The sequence below is a fragment of the Thermothelomyces heterothallicus genome (assembly GCF_042370625.1).
Source record: "Thermothelomyces heterothallicus CBS 202.75 unplaced genomic scaffold P884_scaffold_4, whole genome shotgun sequence".
Taxonomy (NCBI): Eukaryota; Fungi; Ascomycota; class Sordariomycetes; order Sordariales; family Chaetomiaceae; genus Thermothelomyces; species Thermothelomyces heterothallicus.
Genome location: NW_027192565.1, coordinates 1,438,294 through 1,461,123, shown reverse-complemented (window position 1 = coordinate 1,461,123; position 22,830 = coordinate 1,438,294). Strand labels below are relative to the sequence as shown.

Here is a 22,830-nt window from a genome sequence, read left to right as displayed (position 1 = left end):
GCCAGATTTGACCTCATCCATGAGTGATGACAGCTCATGGTGGTGGCCATTGCTGGTATTGTCGGCTTCTCTCGTCAGCATGCACTAGACTAGTGTGCCGTCGCCGTGAGTTGCCACGGAGGCGTCGGCTACTTGAGTACACACGGTTTATTCGTTCAGAGCATGTAACTATGTAGATACGTACATTTGCCCAAGACCAGAGTCAGCCTCATCGACCCCACGCGCTCACCTGCAACGTGCAGCAGACTAGTGTAAAAGTCGGTGAGTCCAGTCTTAGAAAGGCAGCTTGTTTGCACAGGGTTCTTCCCTCGGCAAGGGCCGGCCACCAATCTTGAGATGATTAGGGTTCAGAAACCACGATGAATGTCCGGATACAAATAGAAGAGGCAATGGGTGGGACCGAGTCCAATCTCGTAATGTTTGATCTTAGCGTGACAAGAATTCAGTCCAGTTGCAAGTACGAACCGCGCCGGAATTGAGATGCGGGATGAGCGGTTCGAGTTGACTCACCAATTCTTGGGTACCCTCGGGGGTTTGCCGTGTAAGGTCAGGTAGGTACATTGTACCAACAACGGGATCCTCCGTATACTATTACAAGCCTCAGTCGATCGACGGCTGAAGAGCGGGGTAACTTTCTTTGAAATCCGTCCACTAACGAATTCTAAAACAGCTTCCTCGTTTTGGATAATTATTAATGAATCGGGTGAGCCGGCTAGGTTGGGGCCTGAAGAACAATCTCTAGCGTTTACTGGACTTCTTGAGATTGTATGTGTGTACTACCCAGCTCAGAGTTCCCACATCTCGAAAACGGACACTGCACTCTACACTTTGATCCGCTAAGCACAAACCACAAGTAAACATTGCTTTTGGACATGTGAGAGTGAAAGGCTAATGAATGTTACCGATCGTGTATATCTGCACATCCTACAGTACATACTGCGGTACATAGATAGGTACCAGGCTAAAGCGCTGCGGGGTTCTAGCGGGCACTCGTCAGTAGTGTAGTTATCCCCGTACCAGCACGAATTCCATGGGCACCTTCAACAGTTTTGGCCCCGAGAACACGCCTCGGGGAGCCGAGCGCCTTCCCACTAAAAAGGATTCATCAAGCAAACCGCGGCTAGCGACTTCCAGTTGCCGGCTCCACTGGTTCGGTCGTCCCCAACCTTATCGTAGCTTATCGCGATAAGGGGCCGGCCATCGCGGGGCAAAAAATAATTGTTTGGTTCGCGTCGGCTGCACCCCGGTCGCCCTTCGAGCAGCAAGATCGAACAGGCAAGATGGGTGCGATCGACGACGGCTTCGAGGCCTTGCTGGAGCCTTTTTATAACGGCAAGAAGCTCACCGACCCGATATCTACCAAGGAAGACAAGTACCAGCTATTGCCGGCGTTCCTCAAGGTCAAGGGTGAGTCGAAAGCCCCGGGCACTGCGCCGAGGATGATGCATCGAGCGGCCTTTCGCGGGGCCCTCTTGCACTAACTTTGCATCGCAGGTCTCGTCAAGCAGCACATCGATTCGTACAACTTCTTCGTCGAGCACGAGATCAAGGACATTGTCAGGGCGAACCGCATCATCCGGAGCGACCAAGAAAAAGACTTCTGGCTCGAGTTCACCGACATCCGCGTCGGCACACCCACCCGCAATGACTACAGCGACTTTAAAGCTCGCGATGAGGTCACCCCCATGGAGTGCCGCCTCCGCGACATGACGTACGCCGCTCCAGTCGTCGTCGACATTGTATACTCGCGCGACCGGAAAAAGATTGTCCGGAAGGACATTCCCCTCTGCCGCATTCCCGTCATGCTCAAGAGCGCAAAGTGCTGCCTGAGCGGCGCCACCAATGCGCAGATGGAGATCATGAACGAGTGCCCGCTGGACCCCGGCGGCTACTTCATCATCAACGGGACGGAGAAGGTCATCCTCATTCAGGAGCAGCTCAGCAAGAACCGCGTCATTGTCGAAGCGGACGAGAAGACCGGCGGCGTGTCGGCCTCGGTCACGAGTTCGACCCACGAGCGCAAGTCCAAGACGTACGTCATACTCAAGAAGGACCGCATCGTCCTCAATCACAACGTCCTCGTCGAGCCGATCCCGATCGTCATCGTCCTCAAGGCCCTCGGCGGGCTTTCTGATTACGAGATCATGGAACTGGTGGCGGGCGGAGATGCGCGGTACCAGGACGACTTCCTCATCAACTTCGACGAGGCCACCAAGGCCGGCGTGTTCACGCAGCAACAAGCGGTCGAGTACGTCGGTTCCAGGGTCAAGATGGGCGGCCCCAAGAAAGGGCGGTCCATGGCGGCACCCCGTCGAAGCCCGGTCGAGGAGGGATTGGACGCGCTCGCAAACGTCGTGGTGGCCCACGTCGAGATTCAGGACCTCGACTTCTACCCGAAAGCCATCTACATTGCCATGATGGTCCGGCGTGTCCTCATGGCTTCGCACGACCCCAAGCTCGTCGATGACCGCGACTTCGTCGGAAACAAGAGGTTGGAGTTGGCCGGACAGCTATTGTCTCTGCTCTTTGAGGATATGTTCAAGATGTTCGTCGGAAGCCTGAAGGGTAACATGGAGTACTTCTTCAAGAAGCCCAACCGGACGTCCGCTTACGACCCCGTGGGTCCCATTAGCAGTCAGGGGCAGTACATCACTCAGGGCTTGAACCGAGCCATCCAGAGCGGGAACTGGAACGTCAAGCGGTTCAACATGAACCGGGCGGGAGTCACACACGTCCTCAGCCGGTTGAGCTACATCGCGGCGCTGGGCATGATGACTCGCATCAGCAGTCAGTTTGAGAAGACGAGGAAGGTGAGCGGCCCAAGAGCCCTCCAGCCGTCGCAGTGGGGTATGCTCTGTCCGTCCGACACGCCAGAGGGTGAAGCCTGCGGTCTGGTGAAGAACCTGGCCCTCATGACACACATCACCACGAACGCGGAGGAGGAGCCGGTCAAGAACTGGATCTTTAGCCTCATTCCCGGCGTCGAGCCCATCCGAATGTTTACCGGAACCGAGATGCACAGGCCGGGGTCCTACATCATCCACCTCAACGGTACCCCGTTCGCCCTCACCAGGCACCCGAAGCAGTTCGCAGCGCGGTTCAAGACGATGCGTCGCCGCGGTCATATTTCCCCTTTTGTCGGCATTCACATCAACGAGCATTTCTCGGCAATCCATATCGCCACAGACGAAGGACGCATTTGCAGGCCGTACATCATTGTGAAAGACGGGAAGCCGAAACTCAAGGAGGAGCACTTGAGACTCTTGCAGTTGGGCAAGGCGACATTTGACGACTTTTTGAAGAATAGCGTCATAGAATATCTAGACGTCAACGAGGAAAACGATGCCTTGATTGCCATTAGGGAGGAAGACGTCAACCAGTCGACAACCCACATGGAGATCGAGCCCTTTACGATCCTCGGCGCGGTTGCCGGCCTCATTCCGTTCCCTCACCACAACCAATCTCCCCGTAATACCTACCAGTGCGCCATGGGTAAGCAAGCCATCGGAGCCATCGCGTACAACCAGTTCAACCGCATCGACACCCTTCTCTACACCCTCGTCTATCCTCAGCGGCCCATGGTCATCACCAAGACGATCCAGCTCATCCACTACGACAAGCTCCCGGCCGGACAGAACGCGACGGTTGTGGTCATGTCGTACTCGGGCTACGATATCGAAGACGCCCTCGTCTTGAACAAGGCCTCGTGCGACAGGGGCTTTGGGCGGTGCCAAGTATTCCGCAAGTACACGGCCGAGCTGCAACAGTACCCCAACGGGCGGAAAGACAGACTGGGCGGCATCCAGAAGGACGAGGAGGGCCGTACCATCGCCAAGCACGCCTGCCTAGACAAGGACGGCCTCGCCGTCGTGGGCTACCGGGTGCACTCCGGAGAGACTATGATCATGAAGGAGACGCCAATCGACCAGACGTCGACGGGCATCGGCAGCGACCGCGGGTCCGACGAATTCCGCCCGGTCCCGGTCAACTACCGCATTCCCGACCCGGCCTACATCGACAAGGTGATGGTCTCCAACACGGAGAAGAACACGGCGATCATCAAGGTGCAGACGCGCCAGACGCGCCGCCCCGAGCTCGGCGACAAGTTCTCTTCCCGCCACGGCCAGAAAGGCGTCGTCGGCATCATTGTCGACCAGGAAGACATGCCCTTCTCCGACTCGGGTCTCGTCCCGGACATCATCATGAACCCGCACGGTTTCCCGTCCCGCATGACGGTCGGCAAGCTCTTCGAATGCCTGACGGGCAAGGCCTCGGTCGTGGCGGGCAGGCGGGACTACGGCTTCGGCGACGCTTTCCGCTCGCACCCGGTCGAGGAGATGGGCAGGGTCCTGATCGAGCACGGGTTCTCGTGGGAGGGCAAGGACTACTTCACGTCCGGCATCACGGGCGAGCCGCACGAGGCGTACCTGTTCAACGGGCCCATCTACTACCAGCGCCTGAAGCACATGGTGCAGGACAAGATGCACTCGCGCTCCCGCGGGCCCCGGGCCATCCTCACGCGGCAGCCGACCGAAGGTCGCTCGCGCGACGGCGGCCTCCGCCTGGGCGAGATGGAGCGCGACTGCCTGATCGCCTACGGAGCCTCGCAGCTGCTGCTCGAGCGCCTGATGATCAGCTCGGACGGGACCCAGGTCGACATCTGCGAGCGCTGCGGCCTGCTGGGCTACAAGGGCTTCTGCCAGACGTGCGGCAGCACCAGTCAGGTGACCCAGATGACGATGCCCTACGCCGCCAAGCTGCTGGTGCAGGAGCTGATCAGCATGAACGTCGGCGTGCGCATGCAGCTGGAGGACAAGTTTCCCCATCCGAGGTAGCCGGCCTCCACCGCCAAGGTAGAGGGGGGTTGTGGGGGTTGTGTGTGTGTTTGCACGCATTGAATCGGCGTTGTTTTCTTTCGGGTTGTTGGAGGTGTGGTGACGGAGGAGGGTGGCCTAACGTTGTTTGCAACTGGTGTAGTATGTATGTTCTGTTGGGGCTTTGGCTACGTTTTGCAATTTAGCATGGCGCCCGAAGAGAAAAGGAATTTGACGAGCATTGTGTTATAGAGCGGTATGGCAGCATGCAGATCTGAAGTAGCGTGGTGGTTCCTGGAACAAGAATTGATGTTAAATTCTTATATGTCTTGGTGTGCTGTACTGTAATATTCTGGGCGAACCAACACCAAGCCCATCTCGAATGCTACCTTCGCAACGCCAGAGAACCGGGGGGCGCGGGTTCATTCAATGTGCGAGTCCTGCAGTGTCCAGTCGTCGCATCTGTCTGTATATCCAGAGGTATAGGCTGCCTGGTTCATGAACCCCAACTCCCGCAAACCTATGCCCGAGTATAATGCTAATACCATTAGTCCAACCGTATCATAATCCGACGTAATTCCTGAAACCTTGCCATCTCGAATGACTCCTTTTTCTCTCTCACCCCATCGTCATCACCTATTATCGGCCTCGTTCTCCTCCTCCTCCTTCTGCTCCTTCTCATCCTTGTTATCGTCGCCGTCCTCCTCCTCCTCCTCCTCCCCTTTTCCCTCCTTCTCCATGCCGAGCTCAGCGGCAGCAGCAGCACCGCCTAGCCCTCGCAACCCGCCCATCCAGACCTCGAACCGGACCGCTCCGTCCAGCCCGGGCCCCGTCCCTGCGACGTGGGGGGCAAAGACGACCTTCATCAGCCTCTCCCACCCCGTCGCTATCCCGCTCCCTGACAGCCCCGCAGCCTGGCGATGAGAAGAAGAAAAAGAAGAATCGTCGTGATGTTGTTGGGAACGGGGGTGGTGGTGATCGTGGACCGGCCGCCGACGCCGGAGCGGGACGGGCCTCCTAAACAGCGCGATCCGCCCGGCGATCTGGGTCGTCCACACCAGCCCCAGCGCGGGCGTCTTGAGGGCCAGGTTGGAGGACGGGTCGTCGCCCCAGCCCGTGAACCAGCGCTGCTGGTGGTCGAGCAGGAGGGCGGGGTGGGACGGGCGGGGGGGGTCGGGGTCGGTTGCGGGGGGCGGCGGCGGCGGTGGTGGTGGTGGTGGTGGTGGCGCTGTTGGTTCTGGTTCGTCGGACTGTGGGTGGCTGGATGAGGGGAGGGGGACGGAGGATGGCGGTAGTATGTCGGCGAGGGCGGTGCTGTTGCTGTTGCCGGAGATGGGAGGCAAGCGGCGGCTGCGGGTTGCGAGGGGAGATTCCTGGGTTGGGCGGGGCCCGGATTGGAGTGAATGATAGTGATGATGTTGATGATGATATTGGAGGGAGGAGGCGGGGGTTCCGAAGTCAGCCGAACTGGGCCCAGTAAATCGGTCTGCTACCTGGTTGGAAACAACGACGGCCAGGTTGTGCCGTTGTGCGAGGTCGCGCAGATGCATGCCGAGTTTGATGAGCTCGGCGGTGCGCGCGCCCATGTTGGAGCCGTGCCTGGCCCCCGAGGCGGAGGAGGTGGCGGAGCGCTCGAACTCGGCGCGGTAGTTGGCAGCGACGGAGTCGAGGACTACCAGGCCGATGCCGCGGCGCTCAATCTCGACGGGGACTTGAAAGTTCAGGATGTGGTCTTGGCTCTCCAGGTCCGGGGTGGCGGTGCTGATGATTCTGTCGAGAGATGGTCGCTGTGAGGGGGCCAGGCGTTGGAATAGGGGGTTGGTGGACAGCATCTGGGCGAGGCGTCGGGTCGACAGGGGAGCCTCTGTGCTGATATAGAGGGCCGGGCGACCAAGGCCGTGGGGGGGCGGCAGTTGGACGGAGAGGAGGAGGGAGAGCAGGAACTGGGTCTTGCCGGCGCCGGACTCGCCCGTGACCTCGGTCACGTAACCGACCGGAATGCCGCCGTCCAAGGCATGGTCCAACTCGGGGTCGAGGGTGCTGATGGTCTGCCATTGGGCGGAGAGAGAGGCGGCTGAGTTTTTCAGCGAGCCGGCCGGGGCGGCGTGTCCCGCATCTGATTTCGGAGCTGGCCGGTCCGGGGCATCGGGTTCCGGGCCCGCTTCGGTACCGGGCTCGGGTTGGAGTGGGCCGAGGTGTGCCCCCGGAGCCGGGTTTGCGACACCGAGATCGGCATGGAGCGCGTCGAGCACGGCGCTGCACAGGCGCTTGACGTCGAGCAGCGGCAGCCGGGTCCGCTTCCCGATGTCGGCTGCCTCGAGGGTCAGGAGATCGCTGGTCGAGAGTCCGTGTTTCTCGAGCACGGGAATCAGCCTCGCGAACTGCCCGGCAGGGAAGTGCGGGAGCACGTGCAAGAGATCCGTCATGGGTTGGTTCAGGCTATGGGTCGACTTGAGGACACATGAGCCGGGGCGCTGTGACCTCCTCGGTTTGGGAGTCAGTAGTGCTGCGCTTGTGCCCCACCGTTATTCTTCCTCCTGTTCTCTTCTTCTTTTCTTTTTGTTTTCTTTCTTTCTTTTTTTCTTCTCCTCCCCCCTCTCCTTTTTGGTTCGACCTGACGGACTGCAGCGACTGCAGCGACTGCAGCAAGACAACCGCGGTCGCTGCTTGATGGCTGCTGCGGGGAACGCGGGTTCCTGCGCATTTCATCAGACGGCACCATCTTTAGCTTTGTGGGGCGCGCCTTCTCCTTCCGTAATTGGCTCGCGGCAATTAACTAATTGGTCTTACACAGCTCGCGCGGATCACGGAACACGGAATAATACGGACTAACTAATTCCTGGTCGATGAGTGACTACAGGTCGCAGTTGCCAGCGTGAGCTTGAGCCGCGCAATCCCAGCGTGAGGCAGGAGATATCGACTGCGGTAAGGGAGGGAGAGAGAATGGGGTGCAGTTTCCTACACTACCTACTACTCCTGGTGGATGCAGGCAGGCGCGCCTTCGACACTTCGATGAGGCGGTGCCTGCCAAGAACGTTCCCATCAAAAGTCCCCCGCAAAATCGCGCTCTGCCGCCGGGTCAGCCCAGGATCGCATTCCCCGTCTGCACCCTTTGATTGCAACCCTGCCTTTGACCCGGTCATGTCGGCTTCACTTCTACACCCCTGAAGAAGTGCCCGCCTTAACCTCGATTGGGGCTGGACTGGCCATGGCTGCAACGAACGTATCACAACCCCGGTCAGTTGAGAGAACTCTTGGCCGGGAAACACGGTATCAGCGGGCTGCTGGGCGGCGTCGCTGCAGCGGAAGCAACGTGTGGGCACGGGGAATGCCGATTCCATTTTAGAATTTTCCTATGTGCATGTCTGTTCCGAGTTAGTTATCATCCACCCAGAGACCCTCGAGCGGGAGGCCCCGTCGGCCCCAACGTCCCTCGTTGTTTTTTCCCCTTGCGGCTCGGTCGAGCTCTGAGAGAGTCGCCGTGGCATGTTGGCCACCACGATCATTCCACGTTCTTGATCTTCAGGGATTAACTTACTTCCCCCATGTTCTGATATACACTCTCACGCTCCTTTAAAACCACCAAAGATCGATCAGATGGGCCGCCAACTACTTTACGGAGCCGCCCTCTTGGGCGCCTCTGTTCAGGCATTCGCTTTTCTGCCCCTGCCAACCAACCGCTACCAGGCACTCCCTCTCGAAGACGGCTGGAATCCCAAGCCGACCCAACCTCCAGACGCTCACTTAGTTCGACGGCAAATCAGCCGCCCCTCAAGCTATCTTGTCGCCCCGGATAACACATGCGGCTTCATCGAAGGCAATTCAAGTGAGTGATCACAGCGCCCTCGAGCTACGTAGAGGAAACCGTGGGGACGTAGCAAGTCCTCGGTTGACGCGACGTCTTGGGCTGACCCCCTTCGATGAAGGATCGGCATATGCATGTTTGGACGAGAGCTTGCAATGCGTCTTCATCCCACAATCTGGAAAGTCGCCCGGCGCCGTTGGCTGCTGCGATGGCGACGACTGTACCTTCCGTTCATCATGCGTCAACAGGAGTGAACGGGATGACTGCGACGAGGATTGTCAAGACGATCCCACAACGCTGAAATGGTAAATGAGTGTTGCAGACCATGGCCACGCCGCGGTTGTGTTCACTGACAGCACATAGCACCGGCTTGCTCCAGAGGTACTGCAACACCGTCGCCTTCCCGGGCGGCGTGACGGACTACTACTGCGCCTTAACGAAGGGGTCTGTTCTCACGGCCCAGACAGCGGCCAAGGGCGACAAGAGCAGGAGCCTGTCCGAGGTCAAGCCCACCAGTACCTCGACCAAGAAGACGACGACGACGACAACAACGACGAGCTCAACCACGTCCAAGAAAACTTCCTCGTCTTCGTCCTCCTCTTCGACTTCGACCTCGTCTTCAACGACGTCCAAGTCCTCAGCCCGATCCACATCCGAGACGTCGTCCGAGGTTCTGCCCTCCACCACCGAACCTACCATCACCGCGTCTACCACCGACGCCGATCGTGCCGGCGCGGCCACTTCTTCGACACCGCCCGAGGCCTCGACCACTCAATCTACCCCAGTCGGCGGCATTGTCGGGGGTGTCCTGGGTGGTATCGCCCTCATTGCCTTGTGCATATCTGGCGCAATCTTCCTCCGCCGGCAGAGGAAGAAGAGCCTAGCAATGGCTGAAATGCCTCCTTCCCAGCCTCCCATGGCCGAACCCACATTGCCCAGCACTCAACCCCCCGCCCCCCCCTACGGGCAAGGCATGGGATCTTCCGGCATGACCGGCTACCCTCCGTCGTCTGCCGCTGGGACCTCGCCGCAGATGTTCGCCACTCCAACGGCCGCCGCAGCTGGCGCGACTGCTGGCGCGGTGGCGGCGGCAGCAGCATCAGCACGAGGAGCCTCCGGCCCCTACCACAACCGTCCGCCAAGCGCTCTCACTACTACCACCACCGCCGCCAACAACACCTACTACGACCCGAGCCCTTTGACCACGCCCGGCGGCAGCCCACAGATGCAGTATGTACATCAGATGCACCCACCACCGCCTCTTCCCACGCCGGCCTACTACAACCACCCTTCACAAGACGCTTACCAGGGGGGAGACGGAGCATGGGCTGGAGGCGGCGGCACCCACGGCGGCGCCGCCGCGGAGCCGCCCGACCGCCACTCGACCTCCACCCCGGTCTCGACGTACAACGGCGCCACCCCGGTCACCCCGGCCTCTGCGCTGGGTCCGATGCCGGGTGAGCCTCAGCAGCACGCATCGGCGGGCGGGGGCGGTGGTGGCAGTGGCAGCGGCGGGAACGGGGTGCCCCTGATTCTGCAGCCGGGCATGGGATATCGGCCATACAGGCCGCCCGGTGCCGGTGGCAGCAGCAGCACGCGAAGCGCAGGGGGCCGGAATGCAACCGCGAGCGCGAGCGGAAGCGAAAGCCCGACTGTGAGGACCGCGACGGTCGCCATGGTGGTGCCCCGGAAGGTTGTCCCTGCATCGTCCGCGCCGCCCTCGACGGAGCAGTCGCGGAGCCAAGGGCAATCACAAGGGGCCGCCGCTCCTGGGGATCAGCAGACTGCTGCTGTCGAGCTGCCGTGATGGAGGTGGCGAAGAGAAAGGACTTTGAAGTTGTGTCATGAACCCATCCGATGTCCTTTCATTCGGGGTTACGCCAGCATGTCACTGGATTTCTTTTTTTTTTTTTTTTCCTTACTTCTCTTTTAAAAGCGTGTGATTTGGAGGGCACGAGCGGAATGTTGGTAGATATGGGGTTCTTGTTGTGGGCGGAGAGATGAACATCACGTCGCAGGGGAATGTATGGGAATGTATGTATGCACGTCCGGGGTGGGCAAGGCTAGATATCCAGCTTCTTCACCTGTGTATATTCGACCTTTTTTTTTAAACCCCGGCGACAAATGCCCAAGCCGCTCAAGTACGTGCGTGTCACATGCAGTTTACGGCCACCTGCTCCACGTTTTTTTTTTTTTTTTTTTTTCCCAGTTTGTCCACGGGCTCAACCAACATAGATCGATCAGCCCATGTAAGCTCGCGTCCGATTTCAGACAAGACAGATTTGCGAATGTTCCGTAGGTATATCAGGTCAACATCAGACCACCCGACCAAAACGTACATCCACTAATGCTGAGACAACCCCCACCTGAACAAACCCAGAATAATCTTCTTTCCTCCTCTGCTAATACCCCCCCCCCCCCCTCTTCTCCCACCCCAAAAACCAATCTAATCCGAAAGCTGATCCTTCCGCCCAGCTGCGCACCCCTTGGGCGCCCAGTATGTATGTATTATATGTCACAAGGTACAAGCCCGGTTTCCGTACCCGATGCCCAACAGCACCCACACACGAGCTTGCTAGTAATCGACCAACCTCAGCTTCTTCCCAATCCCGCGTCTCCGCGCCTGCACCGCCGCGCGCTCCGATGGCTTCGACTCGCCGCTGTTGTTGTCTCCCCGCGCCTTGAGCGCCTGGAGCAGCATTCCCGCGTCGAAGAAACCGTCTGGTATTGGAGAGAAAAAAATCATGTTAGCGCACCGCTTCGTTTTCTCAGAGCACGACATGGGAAGGGAAAGAAGGGTAGGTTGGGGGGAGGGGGGGGAGGGGAAAAGGGGAAAAAAAGAAAAAAAAAAAGGGGGGGGGGGGGGGGGGGGGACTAAGCGTACAGCCACCCAGCTCATCATCCTCGCTTAGGGCCAGGCTTTCATCCGTGGGCGATGAGATGCTCCCATTTACGCCCCCTTCTGACCCGGCCTTGCAGCCGCTCGTGATCAGCCGCCCCCTCAGCCTCGCCCTGCTGCCACTAGCGCTACCATGGCTGCTGGCAGCAGTAGCACCGCCTCCCTGACCGCCCTGACCCCCGGCGACCTTGCCGGCCTCCGCCTTGGTGCCATAGCCTGCCCGCAGGCCTTCCACCTCCCTTGCCCGGCTCGTCGGCCCGCCCCTCGCCCACACACCGGGACCGGCCCTGCCTGCGGACCCCGAGTTGGCGGCGATCCTCAGAATCCGCCGGATCTCGAGCAGGTAGCTCTCGAGTGTGTCGACGAAGCGGCGGGTCTGCCTGTGGCGCGACGAGACGCAGATGGAGATGCCTTCGTCCTTGATGATGTAGCCGATGCCAAAGCCGTCGCCGGACACGGGACCGAAGCCGAACTGGCGGAGAGAGGGGTTGCCGCAATTGGACGTGGAGAGGATGGTGGTGTTGAGCTTGTCCCAGCCCGGGTCGGCAAAAATGGCGGGCAGTTGGTGGGACGTGGCCAGGGAGGGCGAGGTACGCCCGGTAGACGATTGGATGCTGTCGTTTCGTGCGCGGGAGGTTGTTGCTGTTGGCTTTGTTGGGTGACTGCTGTCATTGTTGCCGTTGTTGCTTGTGGAATGGATGGCGTTGTTGTTGGTGGTGGCGGCGGTGGTGGCGGTGGAGCCGTCGAGGAGATATGCGGGCTCGCGCGGAGGGCTGCTGCTGACGCTGCCGTCGCCGCCGCCGGCGGTGCCGCGGTCGGAGAAATTGTCGATCGGGCTGGAATAGCCGTTGCTTCCGGAGAGGTAACTGCCGGCGTCCCCGTCGACGGTGCGCTGCCAGAGGCAGAAGAGAGCGTACAAGTGACGGTCGCACCCCTGGGCCTTGGCGCACTCCCGGGTCGTGGCGACGTGACGTTGGCAGGCCTTGCGGAGGGCCTCGATCTTTTTCTCGGCCGGGTTGTCGGCCCAGAAGGTCTGGACAAAGTTGACGGACTCTTCTGACACGGTGCGGATGGCCTCGGTGCGGCCGTGCAGGTACATCTTGGTCATGGCGGGCTCGTAAGTGCACTCGACGCGTCCGTACAGGCCGTAGTAGGCCGCCTGGAAGGCCATCTGGACGAAAGCGTCGGGCGAGAAGCCCATGGCGGTGATGAAGTTCTTCCCGTAGGCGTTGAAGTCGAGGCACTGGAACTCGTTCTGCTCGATCAGGTCCGCCAGCCGGGTCTCGGCGAAGCGGACGGCGATGCGGAGCTCGGGAGTCATGTCCCACTCGAGCTTGTGCGGCGTCGTGCTGACATCGCCAAAGCTCTCGGGGTCGCGCTTGGACGGGTCGGGACTGGTGGACGCCCACAGCGTCGGGGCCTTGCCGTTGATGGTTCTCGCAAAGCGGAGGATGGTGTCGGTGTACACGTCGCTGGCGAAGCGCAGCACCGTGTGGCCGTCGACGCCGGTGTGTTCAAAGTTGATGCCGGCGCTTCCGTTCTTGCAGACGATGATCTGCAGCTTGTCGTACCACCGGTTGGTGCAGGTGCCGATCTGGACACCCTTCTCGATCTCGCTGGTGCCGCAAAGCATGTTCTGGCAGAGCGCGGCGGCCGTGGTGGGTTCCGAGTAGTCCAGGCAGACTATAAAGAGGGCCGTGTCGACAAAATTCAAGCAGTCGGCATTGTTGGAGCCGGGCTCCCTCATCAAGACGTCCCTCAGACCCGACCAGACCTTCCTGTTCTCGGTGCTGAGCACGCCCAAGGCGCCCTTGGCGGCTTCCTGGATGGGCGTCTGCGCAGCGTCGTCGATGATGGTCTGCAGGTTGACGGCAATGTCGCGCTCCGTCATGATGAGGTCCGAGTTGTCGTCGAGCACGTCGAACCAGTAGAACTGGCCGTGGCACATGACGATGATGTGCTTCGAGTCGGGGTCCTGCTCGATCTGGCAGCCGGCGTCGGTCGGAACGCGGGCTGTTCCGAACAGGCGCGAGTACTGGTGCATGCACAGGGTGGTTCCCTTGACGGTGTCTGGCGGCAGCTCTTCCTTGCGGACCGCCCTCACAAACTCAAGGGCCGAGACGATGAGCGAAGCAGCCCTTGTCACCTGGTTGTTCCGGGCCGGCGTCGGGTCATCCTCGAGCAGGAAGAAGGGGTTCAGGTTGAGGACGACGGGGTTGTCAAAGTTGAGATAGGAGTCATACCCTTGGATAGGAGTGTGTCAGTATTGGACCGCAAAATGACAACGTCTTCCTTCTTCTTTTTGTCTTCTTTCTCTCTCCTCCTTTTCTCTTTCCGCTTTCGAAGAGAGAAAAGAAAAGGAACAGAGAAAAGGAACAGAGAAAGGGGAGGGGAAAAAAGAGGAGAACTTACAGAACTGCTCGATGTAGCTCGTCCTGGCTTCGGCATACTTCTTAAGCTTCTCCTGGAGCTCGGGCCCTTCGTTTTTCAGAAAGGACTCGACGGCACGCTTGGTTTCTGCGTGTTCCCTCGGAGACTGGAGCGGCTTGAGGGCAGCCAGGTACTTCTCGCAGGTGGACTCGAGATCTGGGATGGGCAGCTTTGGGAGGCTGTCCTGGTGGGCATACGTGACACCACCCTTACGCTTTTCGTCGCGGTAGGGGTCCGACATGGCGAAGTGAGGCGCCTTCAGAGACGGGGCGATAGCGGGCTTAGATAGCCTGGGGAGCTCAGGAACGGAGCGCGGCGTGGAGAGGGACAGCTCGGGAGGAGCTTCGTTGAGGGTCTCACCAAGAGACCTTGGCGGGGTGAAGGTGCGGACTTGTGTGGACATTCTCGTCAGCCAGGGCCGAGGACGGAGACGGATATCAGGCGTAAAGAGGCGAGACGTGGGTGCTGATGTTCAGGCCGCGAAGGGCAGTGCGGTAGAAGTAGTGGCAGTCTTGGAGGCAGTAGGATGGCATTCCACTCGAAATGCTACGACCGAGACGTGTTCGCATCAAATAGTTTCCAAGGCAAGAAGGGGAGCAACCGAGTTCGGGAATTTGGGGGAAGAGAGAAGGGGGAGAGCTACCGGGACCCGGCCGAGGACGGGGCTCGAACATATAAGGCGGCGGCTACTTCGGAAGAGGGCCGGGGGAAGGGGGAAGAGAGAAGGGGAGGAGGAAAAGGGGGGGGGGGGGGGGGGGGGGGGGGGGGGGGGGGGGGGGGGGGGGGGGGGTTGGTGTGGGCTGGTTGACCAGAGGGAACAACGGCAGACGCGAGACAAGCGAAGACTGCATACAAGGAGGGTGGAACCGGCACCCCAGATGCTGTGCCAGGCCCATGGCTCCGTAGCAGCATTAGTGTACACTACTGTACACAGGGATGCCGTGTGTCCCCTTCGAGAGCGCGCCTATGTTGCACGCGGCAACTTCCCAAGACATGCGCGGGCGGACGGACAGGCGGACAATGGGGGTGGAGAAAGCACTCGGCAACCGTTAAGCAACAGCAAGCGCGCTACTTGCTCGCCGCAGTGTAGCTCGACAAGGCCCACGGCCACGGGAACCAGACCCCCAGACCCCCAGAGCCCCAGAGCCCCAGAGCAGGCCAAGGGCATGTGGCCGTGGAGACTCGAGTCGCGCGCAGCCCTCGGGGTGATTGGACGCGAGGTGCCGGGCAGCGGGTTGCGGGCGAGATTCCCTCCGCAAGCCCGAAAAGAGGCAATATGGGATGCTGCCGCCTGTGTGGAATCTGCCGGGGCCACTGCCATTGCTCGTGCCGGGGTAAACGAGAAGCAAAAGAGACGCAACGTACTGGTGACGCTGATGGATGGACCTTACGTATGGTACAGTGCAGGTATGGAGGTGTGCAATCGTACCGTGCTGTACATGTATAGATGCGGCACTCCGTTCGGCGCCGTTAACGTCGTCTTCTGATCGTAGCGTGTCGTGTGTGAGAGAAAGTGGGTGTGGGTATGCGTGTGCGTGTGCGTCTGGATGGGCCGAGAAAGAAGAATTCAAGGAGAGGCCTCGAGTGTATTGGCGATGTTCCGTGCAAATCTATGGATGAGCCCTCAATCTCTCCCACCGTTGATCCCGTTAGCAGCTGTCGACCAACTCGCCGCTTCTACCCAAGGCCTTCGCGGTCATCTGCCCGCTCGGTGGCGGCTCACAAGCCCCAGGCGCCAGGCGCCAGGCCCCTCCCTTCCCCCCACCCAGCATCTCTCGCAACCAAACTCCCCTCTGCCACGGTATGAAATGTACAAGTACAGTACACATTGTACCACTCACCCGGTGCTGAACATCAGGCAGTGCTGCGTCACGGGTTTCCAGCGACGACAGCCTGCTGGCATTGCAGGCTAACTGGCGGCAAAGAAATGACGTTGGGCTGTGACCGATGTGCACCCCACTCGCGTAGCGGCGCGATGGCGAAAATGACCAAGGACCTGTGCGAACCAAGAAATCTTGTCACGAACACCTGCAGACGACGACGGGGTACGCAAGGACCGGCGGCGCGATGGAACCCCCCAAAAGCGTTGCTGTCTCCGGCCGGGGCTGGTCTTCGGACAAGAGGATGTGATGTGGTTGGGTCGTCAAAGTTGGGGAATCCCGCCTCTCTTGCTTGGGTGATTCCTCCGCACTCCACTGCCTATCGTTATTGCCGTTTTGGAAAGTGGGGTTGAAATTTTTTGGGTCGCGGAGATCTGGGGATTATTGCATTCTGCCTGCCCTTCCCCACACGGTCCATGCGGGCAAGATGTCATTGTACGCGAATCCCTTCGTACCAACTGGCGCAAATTGACTCCAAAAAACAAGAGCGTTAGGGGAGAGAGCTCTACGAGCGCCTACCTACTGTCGATGCAGATGTTGCCAATTCGAGGGTGCAAGGGTCTCAAGGAGGCTCTGCAGGGCCTTTTTCTCCTGCATCGAACCTGCATGGAGAAAAGAGCCAACCTAAGGCAGAGAGGAGCATGTGAAGATGCACGTCAGTGCCATGGGGGAAGGCGGGACACCGTACTAGTGTAGTGTAGCGTAGCGTAGCGCGCTGCCATTTCTAGTGTACCTCCCCGGCCGAACGGATTGGTGGGGCCGTCATCAAAAGACCGAAACATCCTCGAACGAGCAATGGGGTGTCCGAGATTACTATCTGTACGTATAATGCGCGCAAACCACGGGCCGCCGAAGGTTAGTTATTTACTGGCAGAGTCTCCTTTTCTAAGGAGGGCGCTGCTCGAGTTGGCGCTACCAGTGTTCGTTTCATCACCCGCTCGAATGATGCGTGTTGGCTCGTAAATGGGACGCATAGAGATGTAACACGGCAAATCTTGGAACCGCATCTTCCATCAGCTTCGGCGGAATCTGGTGTATGCACACTAGTGTAACGGCACAGCGCAACACACAGGACGGTTCGGGTTAAAGGACGACGACGTTGGAATGCTGATCTTAGTCCCCTGGCGGGGCAGCTCGTCAGATTCGACGAGCGGCAAAGTGAGACTCGCATTTACACTATTCAACAATGGACCGCTCCATTGCTCGCATAGCAGGACAGAGGATCCAAGGAAGCTGGCGTCTTGATGTTCGCTGTTCCATCCTGGGCTCGTGTAGGGTCGAGGTATCCAATGCCTCCAGGTGTCATGAAACGGCCAAGAAATGCACCCCCCCCCTTTTTCCCAAAAAAAAAAAAAAAAAAAAAAAAAAAAAAAAAAAAAAAAAAAAAAAAACCGCTGACGACAGCGGACAGATAGGGCTCCTGCAAGGGTCCCGTCACAGACCCTGAAGCGATCGCCACTTCGAACGCGTTGCCATCAGATCTCTGTGCATCTCTAACTCCTGCTGGGCTACCAGGCCGGGTGCATACGCAGGTGTGGTGTTCATGCAAACGTCTTCTGCACCTTGCGATACTACAATATTTATCCGCAGTAGTGTTGTGCATTGGATGCCCCATATATAAAGGCCCGGTCGACCTGCTGCTCAGGGTTGGATCTGGGAGATCTCGATGTTTCCGTTCACATGGGACGTAGCGTATGCGATACATGGCCATGCGTACCTACCTACCTGGTTTCGACCATTTGCATACAGCGTGATAGGAGCTGCTGCGCTTCCTCGCTCATTCAGCTCCTCCCTTGGTACGACAACCGGAAGACTATGGTCCCGAGGCCAAGGAGGTAACGCCAAGTATTCACGATCGAAGTATCGTTTCGCTTCTCTTTGTTTATATTTTTGGATCTAGCGATTAATTACATCCAAACCAGTTAAGTCGCTTCTACAGTTGGCAGGTAGGGGTGAAAGACCCATGCGGTCTTGTTGCAGCCAACACGGCCGACGACCACACCAAGTGCCGACTTGGATACAGATTGCATTGGTCAGAGGCAGGTATGAAACACCGAAGAACAACAGTACCAGGCATTCCCCTCCTCCCCCCCCCCTTTTCTCTCATCCTTTACCGGATTGTTCGGGAAGAGCGCAGGATGGCCTAGATCTCTGAGCACGCAGGGCTGGTAATCTAGGACAGTCGTCCTTGGATGGAAGAACAGGAAAGGAATTGTCTCCTGGCTTGCTATCTTACACATACCCACCACCCTCCCCCGGGGCTCCGCTTTCTAGGATCCGGAGAAGGATGGTTGAAAAGTCCCACCATGAGACAAAGGTGCCCAAAAGATGACGCCCAAAGCAGCGTGAAGACGATCAACGCCCACCTAGCCACCACCCACCCCCAGCCAAGACAAGAACAGCGACAGGAGACAACGGCGCCAATATACTTGTACACTTAATCTCAAAAACAAAGAAACTGAAGGAAAAAAAAAAGGGGGGGGGAAGGGGACCCCTGGCTCAACGCCACGCAGCCCGGCGACCACAAGCGCGACGAAAGCCGGTAACTGTCTGGAGCATAATACCCAGCTCAATAACCTCCGATGCTTCTCTTGAGAAAAGAACAAGAAGCAGCAGGAGGCATCCTGGAGGCGTCTTTCCCAGCGTTGTATATGGCATGCTCTTCAATGTACCCGTCCTGTAATACCACGTGAGGTCTTGCCGCCCGTCGATGAGAAGGTGGGAGAGGAGGGTAAGAGCAGTCGATCGGCACAGCTGGCTGCCGGACGAGGATCACAGCAGCCACACCCAAGGTGGGCGAGGCGAGTGCTTGTCTAGAAAGGCGGCTCGGGCGGATTTGGGGTCGGAGGATCCGGTTCAGGCTTGGGATTCGGCTTTAGCTGCCTCGCCATCCGGGCTGAGCGTTGCTGGTTGGCCATTGCTGCTGGTTTGAAGATGGATCCGTCTTCTGATCGTCACCATGCGGCTCACTCCAAGACGAGTGGTCTGACTTACCTCAGAGCGTGAGAGGGAAAGGAGGTAGCACGATTCCTGATCAGTTTCGTCGTACACTCGTAGCAAGTGACTCCCTGCTGTGCTTTACGGCAAATGCCCAAAGGTAACAACAAAGTGATGTCTTGATGCCGAGGAAGATGAGTTGGCCTGCTCCCAGCACTCGCCGGTCATAGGCACCTCTTTTAAACATTCGGCCGAGTTCCCTTGGCCCTATCCCACCCCACTCAAAGTACCTGCCATCCTCCTCATGTTTGAGCAAAAGCCGCTGTGGCCAAGGATGGACCGGGGGGGGGGGGTGGTTGGTTGTGAGGCATCTTCTTTACATTAGAGCGAGACGATCACGGGAGCCTTGTGGGGAGGATTCCCGAAAGCTGCACGTGGCATGCCACTTTCAGACACGGTTTGATCGTCCCATATGGAATGTGGCGTGTCGATACAGGGTGTGTTACAGTACCTCTTCGGCACGGAGGCGCGGGTTTCCCTTCTTTGACATTAGAGTGCCGACTGCAAAGTTCTTCCCTGTTATTTGGGAGTGAGGGGTCAGTTCTATGAATCGCTCAAGAAATCGGAGGGTACGCACGGGATGAAGCTCATATCTGGTGATTACGGAACGTCATCGTCCTTGGACAGGACTGGCTGTCCTGGGATCGGCTAGGACAGGGATTACAAACCATGTTCTGCTGCTCAGGTGACAACCTGCGGGAGTGTGTGTGGGTGCTACGTGGTGTACGCAGTACGGGTTTTCCAGACACGAATTAAGGACGCGTCTTAAAACGGCTGCTTGAAGCCTCGGTGGGCCACTGCGGGAGCTTCCTGGATGTTATCGGGCTGCATGCTAACTGCACGCCGCAGGGCCTGCAGGAGTTCCATGTATGCAGAGCCTTCGAGACGATATACCCGGGTCTGTGCTAAATGTTAGCGGCCGCTGTGGCAGCCGCTTGCAACCTTCTTATGGTCGCATCTTTGGGCCGGACGGGAAGGTTCAGTGGAGAGTCTCCGAGACATCACTTGAGTGAGGGAGCGACGACACGATCAGGCAGCCACGGCTGTTGCCGAAAGGCCCGCTTAAAAAATACCAGCCGTCCGATCTGAGCCATCCCGTTAACGTTCTGGGTAACCCGCAAGCAAGCGCCCCATCTGGGTCGATCCTGCACATACGTGTGCCTTCGTACAGTTCTTGATCCACCGTTGAAACGTGCTCGGGTGTAAACAGATGACAGGGGTTATATTATCTCTCTCTCTCCCCCTCTTTTTCGTTTGTTTCTTTGCGACAGGCGGCTGTGAAAGATATGGCGCTCACAGGCGACTGGTCTCAGGAGAGGTGATGGCTGAGAAGAGCTGCACAACGTCCTGCCTTGACTTCCTTGTCAAGAAAGGACGGTGTGGCATTCTGACTGGGCCGGCCAACGTCCGCTATTAGCGAAGGATGTGGCTGCTTCGGTTGTCGAGCATGCTCAGCCGAAATCAAGGGTACGCGTAGAGCAAGCTGGGAAGATCGGGGACAGCGACGACCAGGCGCAAGGGCGTGTTCTCCATCTGGCCCAAGCCAATCACCTTGGTATGTAATGCCGTACAGTCAGAAATGAAACCTGCTCCTGACCCCCACAGCACCGCTGCAGACGCGAATGGATGTTTCAGGGTCGGTGCGTGGGGAGCCACGTCTGGCCACCTGATCCGTCTCCGGAGCTGAAGATGTGACAACTGAGAGTTGGAACTTGTGGTTCACCCGTTGATTTGCGGCCGTGGCTTCCGTTTGTTTGGCGACGGACAAAGGTGAGTCAGACATTGGTCGCTCTTGCCAGTTGCTCCATGCCGAAGCGATGACCCCCCCATCTTTCTTATCAAGTCACAGTCATCACGGGACCGATTGATCATGCTCTAAGAATCTTGTCGCCGTCGCGCTTTGACATTTGTAATTCATCCCTTGTCGGCTTGCGGTTTATTATGCTCATCAGGCTTGCAGATTGTTGGTCACCCTCCACGGAATACAATGTGAAGTCGAATCGGATAGAGGTGTTGGTATGCATGTAGTGTACGAAGTACCTGGTACATCCTGCAAGTATTCTCAGTTCCGGACCCTGCTCGTGAGATGAGACGGGAACACATCCATTGGCTTGGCACCCCGCATCTTCCCTGTCAGCATCCGAGCCCTTCTTTTCTAGAAGGTTTCTCCGCTGCATCCCCTGGCCAGCGACGTGGGTTCATCTCAACCTCGACCTCAACCAGTAGTTGGGTCTGGCAGCCAACTCCAAAAACTTCGAAACTCAAATTGCGAAGAGCCAGCCTCTCCAGCTTGTCGAAGATTCCGCGAGATGCGACTTATCGAGGCTCGTTTCGCTCCCCGCCTTATCCCATCATGATAGCCATATCAGCAGCAACCTAATCCCGACGCTAGGAGCATCAGCCCACATATACTTCGACCTTGGAGTCTTAAGGTCTAGGCGAAGATGACAATGGTTTATATCCGGCGCATGCATTATCACTAACTTACCTAGAGAGGAGAGGCTGTGTATGCACATGCTCTGTTTGCTTTTACAAAACTCGTACAAAACCCAGTTACAGCTGTATGTACTGTACATACAAATGGGTCCCAAATTTTACAGTATCCGGACGGACACGCAATGTGGCCTTGCGTGCCGAACTATACCAACAGCGTGATTAGCGTGTCTGAACAGGCTGACCGACGGGGGAAAACAACCGCTATAACTCAACACCGAACATCAGAGACACAGGAGCAGAGAAAATCTACAGCGCAGACTTGGGCGTGCTACGACAATGAGAGAAGCAAGGCATCAAGGACAAACTTGGTGTGCAAAGGTAGAGCATGCCATTCTGAGCAACATTTGAGTAGCTATACAATACGATGCTTTTAGGGAGACTTCTCAGCGTCTGTACGCAACTCTTAAGGACACGATAGAATATTCATATAATCAGCGAGCGGTGTATAGCAGAGTTCTGTAGAAGTACAATTCTTTAACAACAATGTTCGAATCCAGCAGTCTGTTCGCAGAAGCTGCCTATTGTTCCTATCTAAACACGCCAGGAGACGAAAAAAAAAACCATCGTGAAAAATTACTTTGGTTAAACTCAATGGATTAGTGTACCAAAGTGAGCAAGTAATGCAGCCAGCTGTCCGTTCTTATAAACCTAAGTTGCTGGGATATCTGAACATGACTAAGGACCCTGCACTCTAAGATACGAGTGTGCCCAATCTTGTTATTAAAAACTTTCGAGCCTTTCATTCGCTGTTGAGACTGCTGGATAGCTTGTTACGAGCCTACCTAGCGTTCCCGCCGACCACCCGGAAAGCTGCGACAGCTGTAGGAGAGGCCAAAGTTGCCAAGCTTGCGCAGGTACTCCGTAGTTATTCGGTTATTATATATGTATGTAAACCATTCGAGCTCTCTTCTCATGCCCTCCTACAACAACTAGCAGACAACGAATCTGGCTCTGACAAGGTCAAGTTCACGTTGACTGGATCAGCTAAAGCCTGGAAACGACTGACGACGCTGGCATTACCCCCCCGGTTGCGTGGCTTCCTCTCTGTCTCAAGCCACCGAGTGCGGCGGAGGCAGCGCCAAGACCTCGTTCTCCATTTACCGAGGCGATGTATGTGCTCGGTACAGTACTGTGCATACACAACGGCGTACCTGCACTTGGGTGGTGCCCCTCCACTTCCGAGCGGGATGCCCAGTGGTTTGCAGGTCCACGTAGTAGCAAAGAAGGGCCCCAAGGAGAGCCATTAGGCGTTCGATTTACTAGCATGCTTAGTGTATGATATTCCAGGCTCATGCATGGTTCGGGACTTGCAATGGCCACAGCAGTGATTAGTTACTCCACGTAATCGGCTAACCATAACTCCACCCCCCTCGTCTGGGAATCGGGCTCGTTTACGAAACGGCGCTGCAATTAACTACCATTCAGGCACCTTCCTTCCATATCCTGCATTGGGCGTCGAAAACTCGTAACGGGAATGGCGACACTTGACCGATGAATTGCTATGCATTT

At 57.7% G+C, this 22,830-nt stretch overlaps 4 protein-coding genes across 4 annotated transcripts; 2 read left to right on the top strand and 2 right to left on the bottom strand.

The window, feature by feature from the left end:
• Positions 1–1,154: 1,154 nt before the first annotated feature.
• On the top strand, positions 1,155–5,112 carry P884DRAFT_290324 (uncharacterized protein). The gene is made up of 2 exons (XM_069444052.1): positions 1,155–1,407; positions 1,495–5,112. Exons 1-2 carry the CDS (start codon positions 1,281–1,283, stop codon positions 4,833–4,835), a joined length of 3,468 nt encoding a protein of 1,155 aa, XP_069300278.1. The 5' UTR covers positions 1,155–1,280; the 3' UTR covers positions 4,836–5,112.
• A 1-nt stretch (position 5,113) lies between these two features.
• P884DRAFT_238440 (P-loop containing nucleoside triphosphate hydrolase protein) lies at positions 5,114–7,365 on the bottom strand. Its single transcript, XM_069440082.1, has 3 exons — positions 6,453–7,365; positions 5,812–6,281; positions 5,114–5,712 (listed from the first exon to the last, which is right to left on the bottom strand). Exons 1-3 carry the CDS (start codon positions 7,238–7,240, stop codon positions 5,447–5,449), a joined length of 1,524 nt encoding a protein of 507 aa, XP_069300277.1. The 5' UTR covers positions 7,241–7,365; the 3' UTR covers positions 5,114–5,446.
• Positions 7,366–8,944: 1,579 nt separating this feature from the next.
• On the top strand, positions 8,945–10,426 carry P884DRAFT_267740 (uncharacterized protein; the record flags this gene model as incomplete). The annotated part of the gene is made up of 1 exon (XM_069442137.1): positions 8,945–10,426. The coding sequence occupies one exon, from the start codon at positions 8,945–8,947 to the stop codon at positions 10,424–10,426; it is 1,482 nt and encodes a 493-aa protein (XP_069300276.1).
• A 768-nt stretch (positions 10,427–11,194) lies between these two features.
• P884DRAFT_194184 (Choline/Carnitine o-acyltransferase-domain-containing protein) lies at positions 11,195–14,351 on the bottom strand (the record flags this gene model as incomplete). Its single annotated transcript, XM_069437812.1, has 3 exons — positions 11,195–11,340; positions 11,504–13,762; positions 13,931–14,351. 3 exons carry the CDS (start codon positions 14,349–14,351, stop codon positions 11,195–11,197), a joined length of 2,826 nt encoding a protein of 941 aa, XP_069300275.1.
• Between the last annotated feature and the right edge of the window lie 8,479 nt (positions 14,352–22,830).

Coding starts and splice junctions, on each gene's coding strand:
- P884DRAFT_238440 (XM_069440082.1), bottom strand. CDS start 7,240: ATGACGGATCTCTTGCACGTGCTCCCGCACTTCCCTGCCGGGCAGTTC. Junction 6,282..6,452: donor GCTGCCAACTACCGCGCCGA/GTTCGAGCGCTC, acceptor TACTGGGCCCAG/TTCGGCTGACTTCGGAACCC. Junction 5,713..5,811: donor GAGGCCCGTCCCGCTCCGGC/GTCGGCGGCCGG, acceptor CGGGGCTGTCAG/GGAGCGGGATAGCGACGGGG.
- P884DRAFT_290324 (XM_069444052.1), top strand. CDS start 1,281: ATGGGTGCGATCGACGACGGCTTCGAGGCCTTGCTGGAGCCTTTTTAT. Junction 1,408..1,494: donor GGCGTTCCTCAAGGTCAAGG/GTGAGTCGAAAG, acceptor TTTGCATCGCAG/GTCTCGTCAAGCAGCACATC.